This window comes from Lipotes vexillifer, unplaced genomic scaffold (assembly GCF_000442215.2).
Source record: "Lipotes vexillifer unplaced genomic scaffold, Lipotes_vexillifer_v1.1 scaffold740, whole genome shotgun sequence".
NCBI lineage: Eukaryota > Metazoa > Chordata > Mammalia > Artiodactyla > Lipotidae > Lipotes > Lipotes vexillifer.
In genome coordinates this window covers 316,325-337,039 of record NW_006778610.1, presented here as the reverse complement: position 1 = coordinate 337,039, position 20,715 = coordinate 316,325, and the positions used below count along the sequence as shown (strand labels likewise).

The window sequence follows — 20,715 nt, the reverse complement described above, 5'->3', positions numbered from 1 at the left end:
TAGGGAAAGTATCGCAGATGGGCAAACGGAGGCACACTGGGTCTGACACTTTGGCACTGGTCTATGTCTTGGCGCTCCTTGGAGCATTTTTGCAGTGAGGCAATTCTCTCCCCTGATGAACTCACAGGAATAATGACTCTCTATTGGCTCAGGTGCCAGCCTGTCCATCAATTTCTGAAAGAACATAGACTCTGGAAAGACTGGCTTCTCGCTGGCATTCTATTGGTTTTAAAGCAGATGGCTTATATTTAGTTTGCTGCTAATATGGGACACTGTGTATGCTATTCAGATACCTGCTATGGCAAAAGAACAGCATGCTAAAATCAGTATCTCTGATTCTGGGCTGTTTCTCTCCTGCAGAATTTTGGAGCACTTCCCTGAAAGTGGATGGATGGGTCGGGTGCCTGCACATTTGAGTGGTTCCCTTTGCTGGGCTCCAGCTGTGGCTCCCTTCCAGAAAAGCACATTTTTTTCTGCAGGGAATTAGGATGGCTTCCCCCATTTCTTCTTGGCTGTCTAGAAAAGGATTGAGTTCTTCTATTAGTCAAATAGTGAAAAAAGAAGAGACTGTCTGTCTTCCTTTCGCTTCTATAGTAGGAAAAACAGAATTGACCTTAATGTTTCTAAATTATTAATGAGCTTAACACTGCACTACAGACCAAAAGTTACCTTTTTACAAAGTCCTCCTAAGTGAAATATTTTGTATGTATAACACATATGGTCCCATAGAGACACACATACAAACATACATAGAGTCTCAATTTTTTAAAGCTTTTTTTTTTTTAATTTATTTTATTTAATTTATTTTTGGCTGTGTTGGGTCTTTGTTGCTGCGCCCGAGCTTTCTCTAGTTGCCGCGAGCAGGGGCTACTCTTTGTTGCGGTGCACAGGCTTCTCATTGCGGTGGCTTCTCTTGTTGCGGAGCACGGGCTCTAGGTGCGCAGGCTTCAGTAGTTGTGGCTCGCAGGCTCAGTAGTTGTGGCTCTCGAGCTTTAGAGCGCAGGCTCAGTAGTTGTGGCGCACGGGCTTAGTTGCTCCGCAGCATGTGGGAGCTTCCCAGACCAGGGCTTGAGCCCGTGTCCCCTGCATTGGCAGGCGGATTCTTAACCACTGAACCACCAGGGAAGCCCGACTCTCAAATTTTTAAATGTTCTATAAATATTTTATTAACCCACTAATCTCAAGGAAAAATTTAAGAAATTGAAATTGTATTTCTCACAGGTTGAGTTTTACTAATAAAAGAGATGTTCCGTAGATAGCTAAAAGGAACTTGTTGTCTTCCTCCTGACATGAACCAATGCCTATTCTTTCTGAAAATGGCATTTGCAATTACAAGTTGCTATTATCAAAACTACTACTGAGGTAGGGCGTTAACCAAAGGCAGATACCACTTTGTTCTTATTGACAGTGACCTCTAGAGAAAGGCATACACTGTCTTCCAGCAGAGTGCAGTCAATCAAGGGTTCTCTTCAGGTAAAGCTACAACATGCCTTGTTCTTTAACAGAATTAAAAGGGGCACAAAATAAACATAAGCCATAGGCCCTGCTCCCAAGGATTTTAAGTGCGTTTTGGGGAGCCAGTATTAACACAATCAAATATAATTGCAGTACAGAAACACATAATTACACACTTGGTATGAGGTACTAATTGTGAATGGCAGATGAGGTCAGCAAAGAAGGAATCAATGAAGGCAGGGGATTCAGAGAATAGTTCATGAGGAGGAAGATATATAAGTTAGTCCTTGTTGGAGGGGTAGATCAAAAATAAATTACCAGAAACTGGTTGTTAGCCAATTGCTTCCCAACAGAGGCTCACCAGTGGGGCTAAGGAGCCCCAGGTACAATCAGGCATTTTTCCAGATAGGGCTGGGATGACAGAGTGGGCATCCCTCCTTCAGAAGATGAATGCCTTCTTAGGATTCACCTAGAAACTTATACAGATTCATGGATACCAGAGATATTCAGGCAACTTCCTCAGGAGGGATTGTTCTCACATTTTTCTGTTTTTTAATGATTGATACTTTTTGATAAAGATAGTGTCTTCTGTAAGTTAAATACGTTGAACTTTTCAAAATACATCCCTATGAAGTAACACGGTTCAGAGTTACACACTTGTAAAGTTAAATGACAGAAAACTACTTTTTAAAGAGTGGGCTGCATGTTCTAAACGGTGATCTATAGGTTTATGATCTCTTTATTCAAGTGAAATTTGAATCACTAATATTACAGAAGCAGGTGCTGTAAGTTGGGGAATCTAGAGTCAATCTCTCCTTTGATTCTCGGCAATGCGGACCCAGGAATTTCTCAAATTTTCTGTCAGAATTTTTTGCCAGTAAAATGGATGTAGTGGTGATTATTGTATAAAAAGAATAATATTTCCTAAATTCTGACCCATACTCTTTTTTCCAAACCACAGGGATTATGAAATAAAAAGATGATTATATATATATAAACATATATGTATCCAAACATATATATAATATACACGTATTCAACAAATAGTCAAATAATTGCCATACACTAAGTACTACACTAGAACTGGATTTTTGAAGCACACTCTGTCTGTGATATTCTGAACGACCATGGATAAGTAGTTGGTTTGCTCCATGGGATACATGGAAGACTCAGTTGATGTAGTGGAAAGGACCTTTGGAAACAGACCTGGGTTCATGGTCAACATTGTTATTTGAGACCTGTCTGGTCTTGAGTAAATTGCTTGATTTCCATAGACCTCAGTTTTTATATCATTAAAAATACATTCTAATACTACAAACTCACCAGATTGCTTAAAGGAGAAAGGATCTCTTCCAGGTCTTGCCAGTCATGGTGGCAGACACACTGCACATTTAACACTCCTTAAGTGACTTGAAATCACCAAGCACAGTGCCTGGCATGTGGCAGTGACTTAGTACAAATTAATTCCCTCTCAGCTTCAGCACTTATTTCATTCTGAACTTCTAAATGTAGGAAGATTTAGACTGTTTTGTATTAAATAGGTTAAAAATGGAATTATCTTAAAATTCAAGATGATTTATACCAGGGAGCCAAATATAATTATACTATAGTATCTGCTTAACTGCAAGAGCTTGTTAAAATTTTAATCTTCTATGGATTGTGTTTGTCTAGGATGATGCCATTTTGGGTGCAAATCAGAAGCAGCTGCAGCCCTTATTTAAAATTTAAATATAGTTATAGTATTGATTCTATAGTATCTACATGTAGAATTCATTAGCTTTCTGCTCTTTTTCATGTGTGAAAATTGGGCTTGTGATTTTTGATAACTACCAATTTAATTTTGTTCCAAAGAAAAGATCTTTTTACGAATTCTTTACAAATTTTTCCAGGTGCTGGGCCAAGCCTCTTCTTGCATATTCATAGAAAACATGGGCATTCCCTGCTGTCTTTTTGTTGTTGTCAAGGAAACCCCCCAGTTCTCTACACAGGGATTACATTCTTCTTTCTTAATAGCTCTTAGATCATTCATTTGTGCAATGAATAAAAAATGTATTCACGGGCCCAGACAGTGTTCAGAACTTTTTTGGGGGGGAGGGGGAGGGGCGTAGCCAAGGGGAGAGACGTGTGGTGAGAGGAGCAATAGGGATAAAAGAAATAGAAAAGAAATGCTTTGTGAGGTTCCATTTTAATGAGTTAAAGTGAACATTTTATTTTGAAAAAGGCATTACCTATTTTTGTCAGTTTACAAAATTATAACATTGCACCTCAGTGAGGCCAGTTTGTCACGTACAAATCGAAAAGCTGGTGAATAAGTGGCTTTATTGATAGAAGGATTCCAAGAATGGGGCCCTGGTTGAGGGCGTGGGGATGTGTTTTAGTGAAAACTGTTGTATATATTTTTTCATCTGTATGGAAGTACTTTGATTTTTTTTTTTTTTTAATAACACAACTGAGGCAATAGAAAAGGTAGAATATTCTTTCAACCTAGGGCATCATGTGGACAATTGGAACCTATTTTATTGCATTAGAAAGTGTGCTCCTTAGAGAGATATGCCAGGGTTTAGACTTTGAGTATGGATCAGGAGGGAAACGTGATCTATTGGCATGAAGGCTGTAATTATTCTTAAAAAGAGTGGTTTGATTTGGGGGAGGAAAATAAATTATGGTGAACCTTCTAAATACTTGCTAGAATTATTGTGATAATATATAAAGCATTTTTCCATAAATAATTTGAAGTCTAAGTAGGAGATCTGAAACTGGAAAGAAAGGATCTGTGGAGTGAGAGGAAAAGTTTAATTGTATTTCGCATCTGTGTCTATGAAAATTTGACGTATTGTGTCACAGTACTATACCCGGACTTGCTTGCACCCAGTATATAATCAGCACACACTACCTTGACTGGCTTCTAGTGACTTTATCTTTTCATTTTAATACCACAGTATTCCTGGCGTCTCACAGGGTGAGTTAGTTTCTTTGGCCGTATGCTGCGCATAGTAGGTTTTGGTTTTTCTAAGTTGAGAAAGGGAAAAGAAAATATACTAATGTATGCTTTTGTAGAGTACAATGGAATATACTAAAATTATCATTTTTTATTATTTTGTGATCTTATCTTGCTCTGCTCTGCTCTATAGGGGAACCATTTTACTCTCTGCAGATAAAACATTCTCTGCCCATCTCTTCACACTCACCTCCAGGAAATATTTTAAAGGCTTGTTGAAATAAAGTCATTCAATCAATCTACTCTGTGGCTGGGGGAAAGAAAATAATGTCATCCATAGCATAGTTGGGAAGGCAACTTGAAATAATTAGTAAGCAACAAGAGTATGCAATAAAGGCTAGTTGGTTGCTTTAATAAAAGTAAAAATAGAGGGAATATGAAGTAAGTTAATATAAGTGGCACCTTTTAGCAGGCAAAGTCTCAGAATTGACCTCACAGGAAACTCTGGGCATTTATCCCCTCACTGAGCAGCCATCCATTTTACTCAGGAGGACCCAGAGTAGCACCAACCAGACATCAGCCAGCTGACCAACAATGATGCCATTCTGTACAGGGGTTTGAGGAGCACCAAGAAATCTCCCAGGGCATAAATGTTGCTCACACTGCTTCTCAACCTTGGCTCTATATCAGAATCACCAGGGAGCCTCCAGGTAAAAATATCCACTACCCATCCTCCACCAGATAATTTGAATGTGAATTTCTAGTGATAAGGCTTAGGCCTTTGTACTTTTTGTTTGTTTGTTTATTTTCTTAAATTTGCTTTATTTAATATTTTTTAATATTAGGTATCTGTATTGTTAAATGCATGTGATTTTGATGCCTAGAGAATGTTTGAACTCTACTGGTAAAGTAAAGGATTTCTGACCTCAGACAGAGGCTGAAATATAGACATTCCTGGGGAAGGGGCTGCTTTAAGCCTCTGAAGTTTAAATTGTATTTTACCATTTTTAAGGAGGAAAAAAAATATGCTTAATTTAGTCTCCCCTGAGTGAAACTGGTCTTTGATCATGTTTTGGGAAGTGTAGCTTTTCTCACAAATGTTAAATGAAACTTGGCATCTGTAAGTAAGGAAGAAAGTAGAGTTAGCTATCATTGAAATATATGTTTTTTTAAGTCTCAGAATAATTGTAATTGAATCAAAAGTGATGGTGAAGAGTGGAGAATACATCTGGAATTACCCAGAACTGCATACCTCACTTTGCTGCACCCATATTATCTTCTCTCTATCAACATGGAAATTAAAAGGAAATAAATATGCTTATAGCTTAAGGAACCTTTTGGCTATACTGCCAAAGTGAATTTGTTCATTATATATTTACATTCGAGAAAAACAGTGTGATAAGCTTATACACCTTCTAGATTTGGAAAGAAAAAGAATGATAAAAAGAATGTTGAGACTGTGCCTGCATATTTACATTATCTGATTTTTATAACCATAAAAGTCTTCAGTATTTGAGTTATCTGTATGCTCTTTTAGTTGTATCTCAGAATTTGAGCTATTATTGCAGCCAAAAAACAACAATTTTTCAGTCCAAAAAAAAGGGCAAGTATTTCAAAGGAAGTATCAAAGTAGTAAACTTTTTCATTCTTTTTTTATAATTAATTAATTTATTTTTGGCTGCATTGGGTCTTCGTTGCTGCACACGGGCTTTCTCTAGTTGCGGCGAGCAGGGGCTACTCCTTCTTGTGGTGCACAGGCTTCTCATTGCAGAGCACGGGCTCTAGGCATGCAGGCTTCAGCAGTTGTGGCTCATGGGCTTCAGTAGTTGTGGTGTGCAGGCTTCAGTAGTTGTGATGCGAGGGCTTCAGTAGTTGTGCCTTATGGGCTCTAGAGCACAGGCTCAGTAGTTGTGGCGCACAGGCTTAGCTGCTCCACAGCATGTGGGATCTTCCCGGACCAGGGCTAGAACCTGTGTCCCCTGCATTGGCAGGCGGATTCTTAACCACTGCATCACCAGGGAAGCCCCAACTTTTCCATTCTTGATGATAAATAAATGTGTAGACATTCATCCAACTAAATTCCCAAAAGAAGGGCTAAGTGGCTAGTGTAAGGAGAGCATTACATGTTTAAAGAATCCCTTCACTTTAATTATGGAATATAGAAGTTAGTAAGGAAGGTGAAACAAGTATATAATAACAACTAGGGAAGTTATAAATAAGAATAATATGACATAAGTTCTATGGCATACAAATTAAAGATACAGCCAATTTGGGCTGATGAGTTTTAGTGAAGAGATATCTAGGGCCTTCTGCTGAATCATTCATAAATGCAGGGATAAAGTTCAAAGGAGGGTTTATGAAGATTCCAAGTTGGGGACAGGAGTGTTTTTGTTGAACAGAAGTATGAGTTGGGGATGAGGAGGATCTTGAGATGGGGGCATGGATTCTCTGCATGCAACTTAGAGATGCAGAAAATGAGAACAGAGAAAAAAGGCAGAGGATAAATGTGGGTACAGTGATGGAGCTGTTTGAAAACCCTATTGAAGAGGTCAGGTGACAGAGATGACTTTTGAAGAAGGGGTGGTGTAATTAAAATAAAATGGCATTTGGTAAGTTTAGTTTAGTAGCTATAATATGGGGGCTTAAAAGGAAGTATATATATATATATATATATATATATATATATACACACACACACACACACACACACACATATATATGTATATATCCATGTATGTATGTATTTATGAGAGGCATTTGTTTTACTTTAGTCAAAGCTTTTTTACTTAAATTTTAAATCCTTGATTTTGACCAAAGTACTTTTCTGGTGTTAGGACATCTGGTAATTATTTGTCCATTACCTATCTCTCTAGCATCTATTTATCTATGAAAAGCTTTGACAATCTTAGAGAACTAACATGAAAAAGATAAGAAAAGTACTGTAGTATGGTTGGTTTTTGTTTATTTGTTCTGCTTTCAAAGAAAAACTTAGAAACCAAAATAACCTGGATTTTCTTTCATATAGCTTTTTATCTTATTGTTCAAAAATGCTTGAAGGGCCCAAAATTACTTGATTAAGCTCTCCAAGAAAGCCCTTACTCTTTAAAAATTGGAAGTTAGGAAGTCCCTTGGGCCTCTTCTATAAGCAAGAAAAGCCCACACTCAGTGATAACTCCTTAAGCGCACTTAGACCAGATGACTGTATCTAAACACATTCTTTCCACTTGAAAGAACAGCATTATTAGGGGATTATCTGAATTTGGGAAAAGAGTTGATTCCCATTTATCATCCGCATATCATGTCTGCCTCAAAAGTGAGGCCATCAGAAACACTTATATCGTTTATTACTCTTTCTGGGTGTAAAATTCATGAATTGAAAAATATGGAGCTCTTCGCTCAGCAAGAGGGAGCTGTCAGTGTAAGATGGCATGCTTGGGTGGTGCACCAAATGAACCTCAGCTAGCAGAGCTAATAGGGAGATGCAGGTCATAGCATCCAATCTTTTTTTTTTTTTTTTGCGGTCCGCGGGCCTCTCACTGTTGTGGCCTCTCCCGCTGCGGAGCACAGGCTCCGGATGCACAGCCTCAGCGGCCATGGCTCACGGGCCCAGCCGCTCTGCGGCATGTGGGATCTTCCCGGACCGGGGCACGACCCCGTGTCTCCTGCATCGGCAGGCGGACTCTCAACCACTGCGCCACCAGGGAAGCCCGACAGAATCCAATCTTGATCTCCCAGCCTCTAGCGTAATCTCTCACCTCTGGAGGAATTGCGTAGTGATATAAATATCACGTGATTTTTCAATTATTAATGTAATTAAGTACACAAAAACAACTGACAAGATTTGGGGAGGATGTTTATATCTTGATCACTAATGTCAATTCTTTTTTCAACAGCCTGAGTTGGAACCTTTTTTAGTGCCTCAAATTTTGAAAATGATGGGGAATTTAGGATGTCTGAGACAATCTAGTTGAAATGCACATTAGGTGGTTTTCTTTGCTTTATAAGGTGCCAGTTAGCATTTTATTTTAATTAAGAGCATATCAAAAGGTGAATGAAATTGAAGCATTTGCTTATGTCTGGTTATTAGATTCATAGGTATGTGTCAGAAAGCTTAAACATCTTACAGAACTTCCAGTTTTCTCTATTTTAGTTCTATAAGTGTTTCTTAAATACTTCAGTATGGCTGTCTATTGTATTTTTTTAATAAAGAACCAAAATAGTTTTTGGTGCACATTAAGATGAAATCTATTTTAATAAAGAAATGTGATCTTAATATCTCTCTGCTGAATAGATTTGTATATAATTACATTTAATTAAAAGCTCTTAAATTGTAAAATTCCCTATAGAGAACATGAACTTTAGCCAGCTGCCTCTGCATCTTAGCAACTATGTTTTGTGTCTGCTAACAGTAAGACTGGAAGACTTGTGCTATGTCTACAAAACTCTGCCATGAAGTACTTAAAAATACTTGGTGAATAGTTTGAGGTCAGCTAGCAGTAAAGCTTTGTGTGAAATGCCATTTAAAAAAATCTATTAACCGTGGTACCAGTATATTCAAGTCAAGCTGTTAAAATACATTCATGTAAACATAGAAAAGATTATACATACACCCTGTGGAGTTTTGTGGTTTGACTCTTGCAATCCAAATAAAAGTTATGTCACCCTCAGAATAAAATTCTAAAATAGAGCCGTCTTTTATAAGGACTTGTTCATCTAAGAGCTGGGAATATTAATTACTCCCTGAGGTTGCACTGTTGGTACAAAGTAGAGCAGATCACAACTTTGTAATGAAATACCTGCTTTCACAGTAGCACAGGTGTCCCCCTGCCACACCCTACAAAGAAACTTTTCTGGTTTGCAATAATTATAGCTCTTGCAACTCTCTCATAGCCTGCGTGGTGGGTGATGGTGGTGACAAGAAAGGGGGATGAAGAAGTAATTTCAGAAACTAAATAAACAAAGAGGAGCAAATAGGAATATGGGTGAGATGTAGGTGGCAGTGGTAGGAAAGAATTCACCTATCTATACTAAGTAGGTTTCATGAAATTTAAAAAATATGGAAACAAACTAGCCTCGCTGAGAATGAAATGTAGATTTATCTGTAGAGAATCTGTTGGCAGAAAAAATTATCTTCAAAGCCCTGGGCAATGACTATTTTCGTCACCCTCAAACCAATACTAAGAAAACGGAAGAAACCATTTGGAACACAACTTATTTTAATAATAAATACTAGTAACTTAACTGTGAGAAGATTCCTTGGGAATCTTCCTTCAGAAAAAGGAAACTAATTCCAACTCACATTTCATATCTTCGTTTTATTTAAGAATTCTTATTTGGTGAAATATTTTTACAGTACCTATCCAATGAGCACTTTTAAAATCACTGTTTATTACGATGTGCTGATAGTTCTTTGGTCAGTGCCAGCTTCAAGGTACCATGAGAAGCATAAGATGAAACATCTTAAAGTATTTCTGTGTTTTCTACCATTCTGAGGCAAGTCAGACCAGATGCTTGTAAGGCAAGTGGAAAAAGGAATCCTAATTTTAATTTAATGCTTGGTACATTCTCAATACGTACACTGAAAAAGTGTCCTTTTTAAAAAAAAAATAGGGGGAAAAGAGTTATAGTAAGGTCATTTCTCTAACCTAATGGCAAGAGTATTTGTTTCAGAGAGAAAAGAGAGAGATTTAGAAGATACCCTTGGAGGTCTTAGGTCTCTGTAAAGTTGGTAAACATGTGTCTGCCATATAGTCTCATAGATAATAGGTACTCAGTAAATTTTGTGCAATCAGTTGGTCCTGCGGAGATAACATGTTTGGGTGCCATGCATGTTTGTGGTGGTACGTTTAATTTTGCATGCAAAAACCAGTATGATGCCGAGCTGTGTTGTGAAGTATATGCAAAGACCACTCTCTGCTGTGTTTGTATGGCTGTGATTGAAATATTGTGATATTTATTGAGGTTAGAAAATATATTCCATCTAACATTTGAGTCTTTTGGTGAAATTTTCTAATGCAATGGTCTAAAATACTAAGAAGTCCTCATAGATTTATGAGCAATAAGAAATGTCAGAGTTCCTTACCCAAGTGGAAAATGGACTAAAAGAATATCATCCTTTGTTCATTGAACTAAAACTAGAGAATATAAAGTGAATGTCAGGGACATTAATTCATTGAATTAAGTAGACAATAAGAGTTGATAGTCAATGAAATTACTATATAAATTGTTGATTTACAATGACTTCTTTGTTTTCTTTGCTAGAAAAACATTTTATTTTAAATTTTTCATTCCTTTGTAAAACATGTAAGTGAGCATCAGGGTGTCAGTTCCTTTGACATGCTGACATTTGACACACTGATATGCCTCTGTGTCTTTTCTCTTTCTGCTTTATTCCACCCCACTTATTTTTAGAGCTACCAACATGATACTTAATGAAACCTCTATCTATAATTATTCACTAAGGAGATCGTGGGATATGTTTATATCAGTTTTGTTTTCTAAAAAAGTAAGGAATTTATTTAGAAATCCATACAAATCTATAATAACATTGAGTATTTTTACCCTATTCCTAGCCTAGGAGTTTATCAATAAAGAATACCAAGCAGTTATTTCCTTATTTATCCTTGTGTTTGGCTGGAGAAGCTTGGCTGAATGGTTAGTTTAATCTCCACTATTTGTAAAAAGGTACAAAATGTGGTGGGGATTTTTTATATTTTTGACACAGACCCATGCTTCTTATTGAAATTCTTTCTGTATTTTAATATAAGATGCTGTGGGAATTTAGCAACTGTATGTGTGATAATTCTTAATAGTGAATTCTCATTTACACCTAGTGAAACCTAATGAAAAGGGTTGTATGTAAAACGACACTATAAGCAATTTAAGATAAGCGTATTTTTGAAGTTCCTGTTAAACCCTACAGAGTTGAACAGAATAGTTTAACTGAGTGTGGCTTAATTCTACTATGTTCAAGTAGTATTAACAATGAGAGACTACTCGATTTGGTGATTAGATAAGACTCTCAATGTGATATTTCAAGAGATTCATTTGTACAGAAAGCATTTAAAGATGTATTCTCTCATATACCTATATATGCACATGCATATATAGTCTCTCACATTCTTTTTTCTTAGTGAAAGGTAGGCTTCAACACAAGCCATATTAAAAGGTGTTTATCATCTGAAGATGTTTTCTTTTAAAATATATACACCATGAGGCAATATAAGATTACAGTAACAACTTCAGTGATCTAATATTGAACGAACTTACTCTTTTTGGGAAAAAAAAAGGTAAGGCATTTAGCCATTTCCTTAAGTTTGGCAGTTAGGAGTAGTTGTAACATCTGTGGCAGAAATCATCTGTATTCATTTTATATTTTTATAATATACTGGAGTTATGTATTGACCTCATTTCTCTTTATGGTAGAAATATTTTTCATTCATTTGAATACCTATACTCCTTTGTTTACATAGTTGAAAGGCTGAATGTATGGGGTGGAGATAAAAGAAATGATTTGTAGTGTGTGAAAGTTAAATAGGATGGATATATATATATATATATATATATTTAGGGAAGAGTATCCCACTCCAACACAAATAGTGTTTTATGGAGACAATACAGTGAAAATGGGATACAGAAAAAAAAAGTTTTCTTTTTTGTTTTTATTAGAGTGAAAGGGCTAAATGTAAATATGGTATATTTTCCAGTTACATAAAAGTCTTGTGGTCTTTGGGGTTTTTTTTAAGCAAACCATGGTTAAAAACAGAAGGAGCTCCATAAAGTTTCTGGTTTTTTGTTTTTGTTTTTGTTTTTGTTTTTTAGTTACCTTTTTTTTTGGCTGTGTTGCATCTTCGTTGCTGTGCGCGGGCTTTCTCTAGTTTTGGCGAGCGGGGGCTACTCTTCCTTGCGGTGCTCGGGCTTCTTATTGCAGTGGCTTCTCTTGTTGTGGAGCATGGGTTCTAGGCACGTGGGCTCAGTAGTTGTGGCACACGGGCTCTAGATCTCCGGATCAGTAGCTGTGGTGCCTGGGCTTAGTTGCTCTGCAGCATGTGGGATCTTCCCGGACCAAGGATCAAACCCATGACCCCTGCATTGGCAGGCGGATTCTTAACCACTGCACCACCAGGGAAGCCCCGTAAAGTTTTTATTGATACTTCATATACTTCTTATTTATTTATATTGACATAAAGAATATAAACAATATTGCTACCTTCTCAATAGAGTATTTTTCTTTTTTGACATCAGTAAATGCTAGATACTGATCCTTTCATGAGTGGAAGGGTACGGCTTTTTTATTTATTTGTCTGCGCCCAGCCTTTGTTGTGGCGGCATGCCCCATCTTTCGTTGTGGCATGTGGGCTCTAGTTTCCTGACCAGGGATGGAGCCCAGGCCCCTGCCTTGGGAGCGCCGTGTCTTGACTGCTGTCCCACCAGGGGCATCCCGGGAGCAGCTTCTTACAACAGGAGCCATCTCCCTACCGATGGGGGGCAGGGGTGACTCTGTCGTAATTATTCCCTCTCTAAGTTCTCAGGTTCAGCCTAAGTGTGTGTGGCATGGATCAGGGCTAGGCTGAAAGTTAACTCTGCGACAGTGTTCCTGGGGCCAAAGGAGGAGACACGGGGCCATCCCCCGTGCTTCTTGTTGTCTTCTTCCTGGGTCAGCACACCCACAGGTACCTTTTTGCACTGCTGTGACACTGAGACTAGGAAAGCTGCAGTGACAGGACCCTCTCCTAGGATGACTGAATTCCTCCCTGTTGAAAGTGAGGGTGCAGAATGGCCTCCCTCCTGGCGTTTGGACAAGGAGCTTTGCTGGTGGATATCTGGAGACAGAAAAGGCAATTGGGCTTAGTGGTTGGTACCCTGTGGCAATCTACAATCTAGGAAATGTTCTGGGGATAAGTGTTATTTAAAGTATGCTAGTTCTAATGTTTAGCTGTGACTCCTGAACTTCCTTTGGAGAAAAGGTTAATAAAAAGAATGATAACTGACCAAATCCAGATCACCTCTCATGAAGGATAAAGGTGTAAAGGTGTGGAGGGCTCTTCTTTCCTGGTGCTTTCAGTGAGCCATCCCTGCATGGGGACCCCCTTCTCCCCCCAGGGCTTCCTGCCCTTGTGTATGGGATGTGCCTGCAGCCTATGCAGCTAAGTCTTGTCTCACTGTTGCACTGGGGTGGGGTTGTCATCACACTGTGAAAGGGCTATAAAGAAATCTCTCTTTTGCTTTTCTAAAAACAGTCTTCTCTAGGACAAATTATGACAAGAGGCCAGAAGGAATCGCTTCTCATTTCCTTATTGAATAGAGGGTGTCTAAGCATCCTCCTACATTAAGGACAGCAATCAGTTACTTTTTCTGTATGATCTGGTGAAGTGGTCTTAACTTTTAACTTTTTTTCAGGTCACACAAAGATGAATTCCTATATTTCATGATTACAATGTGTGTATGTGATTCCTTGTTCCATTTTAAGGACATTGCTGTGTTAAACATGTTGAAGAGTTTTCATAACCCGTTGCTACAGTCTTAAATTAGATTTATTTTTCCCATCGCTAATATCAAACAGCAAATTCGAAGACTGAGAACCATGTATAGAAGGGTGATTGCTCTTAATGTGAAAAGATTCGAATCCTTCTTTTTGTGTGAGACTGTGATCAGCCAGCCTAGCTATCGATTTCTTCTGTCGTACACTGCCAAATCTTCTATTTAAGTATTGTGAAAACTCTTTGTTTTTTTCAGGTCGAATGAGTGATTTGAGGGTATTTGGTCATCCAATAGATTCAGAATCTAAAGAAGATGAGCCTTGTAGTGAAGAAACAGAGCCAGAGCATGATCTAATTGCTGAAATTTTACCTGAGCTAATTGAAATCGATCTATACCACAGTGAAGAGGATGAAGGGGAAGACGAGGAGTGTGCCAATGCTACTGACGTCACGACCACCCCATCTGTGCAGTACATAAATGGAAAGCATCTAGTTACCACTGTGCCCAAAGACCCAGAAGCGGCAGAAGCTAGGCGTGGCCAGTTCGAAAGTGTTGCACCTTCTCAAAATTTTTCAGACAGCAGTGAAAGTGATAGTCATCAGTTTGTAATCACCAAAACTGGAATGCCTACTGCCATGCAACCTAATGAGTCTAAAGAAACAACTGAATCCCTTGAAATTACATGGAGACCTGAGATTTACCCTGAAACACCAGAGCATTTTTCAAGTGGTGAGCTTGATATTTTCCCCACAGCCCCAGGCCGTGAGGGAGAAGCCACAGAGGGGCCAGAATCAATCACAGAGAAAAGTCCTGACCTTGATAATCTGGTACATGAACATACTGAATCGGTACCTCTGTTTCCTGAAGAGTCTTCAGGGGATGCTGCCATTGACCAAGAATCTCAAAAAATGGTCTTTTCAAGGGCTACAGAAGGAACATTTGGTGAAGAGGCAGAAAAAAGTACTTCTACCACATATACTCCAAGTATAGTTGCAAGTTCTGTATCAGCGCGTGTTTCAGAGGATGTATCATTTACCTTAACAGGGACTCCATGGCCTGATGAGCCACTGTCCACAGTAGAAAGCTGGGTGGAAATAACCCCTAGACAAATTGTAGAGTTCTCAGGAAGTCCTTCAATTCCGATTCCAGAAGGCTCTGGGGAAGCAGAAGAAGATAAAGATAAAATGTTTGCCATGGTAACTGATTTATCACAGAAAAATACTACAGATTCTCTCGTTACTTTAGACACTAGCAAGATAATGATCACAGAGAGCCTTTTGGATGTTCCTGCAGCCACCATATATTCGGTTTCTGAACAATCTTCTGCAGTAGTGCCTACCAAATCTGCAAGGGAGACAGACACTTCTGAGTGGGCTTTCAGTACATCTCTTGAGGGAAAGATAAGGAAAGATGAGGAGAAGGGAACTACAGGTATGGCTTCTACAGCTGAGGTACATGAGCCCACACAGAGATCAGATCAATTAACTTTACCCTCTGAATTAGAAAGCTCAAATGAAACTACATCTAGTGATTCAGTATCTGCTACCAGGAAGAGTTTTATGTCCTGGATGACACCCACACAGTCTGAAACGGAAACAGCAAATTCTACTCTTGTCTTTACAGAAACAAACGTTTTAGACCATCTGGGGGCACAGACTGCTGAGCCCAACCTTAGCAGTCAACCTGGGGTTCGGGAAGTGCCACCCACTGTCCCAGGTAGCCCCGTCTCTGTCTTTATGGAGCAGGGCTCTGGAGAAGCTGCTGCTGACCCAGAAACCACCACTGTTTCTTCATTTTCATTAAATGTAGAGCCTGAAATTCAAGCCAGAAAGGAAGCAGCTGGCACTTTGTCTCCACATGTGGAAATTGTATTCCCTTTTGAGCCAACTGGACTAGTTTTGAGTACTGTAATGGACAGAGAGGTTGCTGAAATTAAAAGCCAAACATCCAAGGAAAACATGATTTCAGAGATCTCAGGAGAGCCAACTCATGGGGCAGAAATAAAAGGCTTTTCTACAGATTTTCCTTTGGAGGAAGATTTCAGTGGTGACTTCAGAGAATACTCGACAGTATCTCATCCCATAACAAAAGAAGAAACGGTAATGACGGAAGGCTCTGGGGATGCAGCATTTAAGGATACCCAGATGTCACCATCTGTAATACCTACCTCAGACCACAGTAATCACACAGCTGACTCTGAAGAGCCGAGTAGCACCTTGGTCAGCACTTCAGCCTTCCCTTGGGAAGAGTTCACAGCCTCAGCTGAGGGCTCAGGTGAGCAATTGGTCTCAGTAAGCAGCTCTGTTGACCAAGTGTTTCCCAGGGCGACGCGGAAGAGCCGAGTAGCACCTTGGTCAGCACTTCAGCCTTCCCTTGGGAAGAGTTCACAGCCTCAGCTGAGGGCTCAGGTGAGCAATTGGTCTCAGTAAGCAGCTCTGTTGACCAAGTGTTTCCCAGGGCTGTGGGAGAAGTCTCTGGGACAGATTCCCCATTTATTGACCAAAGATTGGGTGAAGAAGGTGCTATCAGTGAAACTGATAAAAGATCCACCATCTTGCCAACAGAAGAAGCTGAAAGTACTAAAGCTTCAAAGGAAAAGGAGGAAGTGAAGGTCAATGGGACAGTTTCAATGGACTTTCCTCCAACTATGGAGCTGGACAAATTATGGCCCAGGAGAGAAGTCAACCCTGTAAGGCAAGGAATTGAAAGTGAAATAGTGTCAGAGGAAAAGATTCAAGAGCAAAAGTCTTCTGAACATCCTCAAAGTTCTGTTGCACCAGAACAAACAACTTTTGATTCACAAACATTTCCTGAAACTGGACTCCGAACCACAGATTATTCTACATTAACAACAAAGAAAACTTACAGTAACAATAAGAAAATGGAGGGGGAAGGCATTTCCTCAGTTGACTTGTCTACTCCAAACCTAGATTCAGAGGGCTTAGAGTCGTATACTACTCTCCCTGAAGTTACTGAAAAATCCCATATTTTCTTAGCTACTGCCTCAGTGACTGAATCAATAACAGCTGAAAGTGTAATTACAGGTTCAACAATCAAAGAGAAGGAAAGTATAAAACCCTTTCCCAAAGTTATGAGACCAATAATTGAAGAGTCAGATACGGATCTTTTATTCTCTGGACTGGGATCAGGAAAAGAAGTTCTGCCTACTACAGTATCAGTGAATTTTACTGAAATAGAACAGGTCATTAGCACATTATATCCCCCGACTTCTCAAGTGCAAAGTTTAGAAACCAGCATCTTAAATGACACAACTGGAGACTATGAGGGAATGGGAAATGTGGCAAATGAAATCAGACCACTCATTTCCAAAATAGACAGCATGTTCGAAGCCAGTGAGACAGCACCCAGCACAACCTTACTAGAAATTTTAAGTGACACCACAACAGAAGGACCCTTCACAGCAACTCTCACTTTCTCTACAGACACGGAACATCCTCAAAATCAGACACACAGTTGGGTAGAAGAAATCCAGACTAGGAGACCACAGCCTACAACTGATCAAATCTCTAACGAGAATACTTCAACAGCAGAAACTAAAGAAACAGCAACCTCTTCCACTGATTTTCTGGCTAGAAATTATGGTCCTGAAATGGCCAAAGGATTTGTTACATCAACACCAAAACCATCTGACTGGTTTGATGAACATTCTGGAGAAGGATCTGGGGAATTGGATGTGGTTGATTTAGTCCACACTTCTGGAACTACTCAGGCAACTAGGCAAGGCAGCACCACATTTGTTTCTGATAGATCCCTGGAAAAACATCCTGAGGTTCCAAGTGCTGAAGCTGTTACTGTTGATGGATTCCCAACAGTTTCAATGGTGCTGCCTCTTCATTCAGAGCAGAATGAAAGCTCCCCTGGTCCAACTAGCACACTGTCAAGTACAATGTCATATGAAACGTCCACAGAAGGTGCTGCAGACAGTTTCCAAGACCATTTTGGGGGATTCGAGGATTCCACATTAAAACCTGACAGAAGAAAAGCCACTGAAAATATTATTATAGATCTGGACAAAGAGGACAAGGATTTAATATTGACAGTTACAGAGAGTACCATCCTTGAAATTCTACCTGAGCTGACATCAGATAAAAATACTATCATAGATATTGATCACACTAAACCTATATATGAAGACATCCTTGGAATGCAAACGGACTTAGATACAGAGGTACCCTCAGGACCACCTGGCAATAATGAAGACAGCACTCAAGTTCTAGAGAAGTCTGAGGCAGCTGTTAACCTCTCTTCAATTGAGGAAAACTTTGAGGCCTCTGGTGATACTCTTCTGGCTAATTACACTCAGGCAACACATAATGAATCGATGCCTCCTGAAAACAGAAGTCAGTTAGATCACATGGGCTTTATCTTCACACCTGGGATACACATCCCTAGCCCAGAAACAGAATTAGATGTTTTGCTTCCCACAGCAACATCCCTGCCCATTCCTAGTAAGTCTGGCACAGTTAATCCAGAGATTGAAGAACCAAAAATTGAAGCAAAAACCCTGGATGACATCTTTGAATCAAGCACTTTGTCTGACGGTCAAGCTATTGCGGACCAAAGTGAAATAATATCAACATTGAGCCGTTTGGAAAGGACACAGAATGAGGATGAAGAAAAGAAACATGTGGGTCCCTCTCTTCAACCAGAATTCTCTTCTGGGGCTGAGGAGGCACTGATAGATCCTACCCCCTACGTAAGTATTGGTACCGCCTACCTTACGGCTCAGAGTTTAACAGAGGCACCTGATGTGATGGAAGGATCCAATCCTTCAGCATCCACGGATACATCAGCAGTTTTAGCTGTTGCAAAGCTGTTCTCTCGGACACCATCATCGCCTCCACTCAGTGTCCACTTAGGCAGAGGAGCCTCTGAGCACTCAGAGGACCCCCAGCCAAGAGCTCTGCCAAGTACAGACACCAGCACGTCCCCAATACCCCCAGGAAAACTTGCAAATATTGAAGTGACTTTCAAACCCTCAGGTGAAGAGGACTTTCACATAACTGAGCCTCCATCCATATCTCCTGACACAGAGCCTTCAGAAGATGAAAGTAAACCTAAATTATTAGAACAAATGGAGGCTTCTGCCACAGAATTCATTGCTCAAGAAGAAACTGAGATTTTCCAAGACTTTCAAAACAAAACCAGTGTTCAACTTTCTGGAGACACAGTCAAGGTATTTCCCAGTATTGAAACACCTGAGGCTGGGACTGTTGTCACAGCTGCAAGTGAAATGGTGTTAGAAGGTGCTACACTGTGGCCACATTCTACTTCTGCTTCTGTGATTTATGGGGTCGAGGCAGGTGTGGTGCCTCAGGCCAGCCCACAGACTTCTGAGAGGCCCACCATCCCTTCTCCTCTGGAAATAAACCCTGAAACACAAGCAGCTTTGATCAGAGGGGAGGATTCCACAGTAGCAGCACCAGAACAGCAAGTATCGGCGAGGATTCTTGATTCTAATAATCAGGCAACACTAAGCACTGCAGAGTTAAATACTGAGCTTGCAACACCATCATTTTCCCTTCTGGAAACTTCTAATGAAACCAGTTTCCTGATTGGCATTAATGAAGAGTCAGTGGAAGGCACAGCAGTCTATTTACCAGGTAAGGGCACAACACTGATAAATCTGTTTCCAAGCTTGGAAACAGTCCCTTGGTCCTAACATAGATGTGTATATAATTTTTGTTGTGATGTTAAAATCAGTGAAGTTTTTTGTATTGTTCATGTAACAGCAGGACAGGCCATAGTACTGATTCCATAATGAGATGCAAAGAAAGTAAGTATAGACTATTTGGGGACTTTAAGGATATGTTTTGTATTTTTCTGGGTGTAAGAAACAACATACAAATACAACATGGAAAAATTGAAATTGTTAATGGTATAAAAATTCAATTTGGTTTTACCCACAACTAAAGTATTGCTTTGTCTTATATCCCATAGTTATACATCTTAGTTTTAAAAAAAGGAAAAACATCTTATTTTTTAAAAATCTCCCATGAATGGGTGCAATTATGGCAATATCAAAATCTGTCAGGTCTTTAAAAATGAGACTAGTAAATAACTTTAATAAACACTTCACATATTTCATGCAATATTGGTTATCAGTTCATACTTTTGTGTAATTCCCGTGCTCCAGATTGTCTACATAATGCTTCTAACACAGTGCCTAGCCATAGGGAGTATTCATCCAGTATATATTCAAGCTCTGCCTGTTGAGAGAACATTTCTGGTTTTTTACTGAATGGACAGGAAGCACGAATTTGATGCTGGTTCGTATAGACTATGTCATTTAAGCTTCACAAAAAGGCTACAATGCACACATTATTATCCCCATTTAAAAGGGTAGGACGTGGAAGTTCAGAGAAGTTCTGTAATTTGCCCGGAGTTGTAGCCACACACATCATGGCAAAAGTGGGATTTGAACCCAAATCAGCCCCACTCCAAAGTAGGTCGTGTTTCCTACTGGTCTTTGGTGGTTTCCTATTAATATAGTATAAAAATGAATAATTGATTTTTAATGATGTAAGTCAGAAATCTTGGAATGTTTACTGTGTAGAATTTATTTTCCTTTTAACCTAGCTTGATAATGTTGAAAAGTTCACTTTAATGGTGTTTTCCAAGAACAATGGAAGTAACAATGTCAGTGGAATCCACAAGTAGCTACCACCACCTAGTTGCTACCTAGAAAATGAAAAAAATCAATACTTCTAGGACTGTGTTGGTTGAAAATATGATTTTTTTTTTTTTTTTTTTTCGGTTTTTTTGGGGTACTCTGGCCTCTCACTGTTGTGGCCTCTCCCGTTGCGGAGCACAGGCTCTGG

General features: G+C 39.4%; 1 protein-coding gene across 4 annotated transcripts in view; it reads left to right on the top strand.

Annotated features, from left to right (window-relative positions):
• VCAN (versican) overlaps positions 1–20,715 on the top strand; it is a 114,988-nt gene that overhangs the window by 56,427 nt on the left and 37,846 nt on the right. For 2 of the 4 annotated variants that reach the window (XM_007451704.1, XM_007451703.1), the window contains 2 exons: positions 14,129–16,147; positions 16,282–19,497. The exons of the other annotated variants lie outside the window; for them this stretch is intronic. In XM_007451704.1, coding sequence (XP_007451766.1) covers positions 14,129–16,147; positions 16,282–19,497 — 5,235 coding nt within the window. The remainder of the gene's footprint in view (positions 1–14,128; positions 16,148–16,281; positions 19,498–20,715) is intronic. 4 annotated transcript variants of the gene reach the window in all.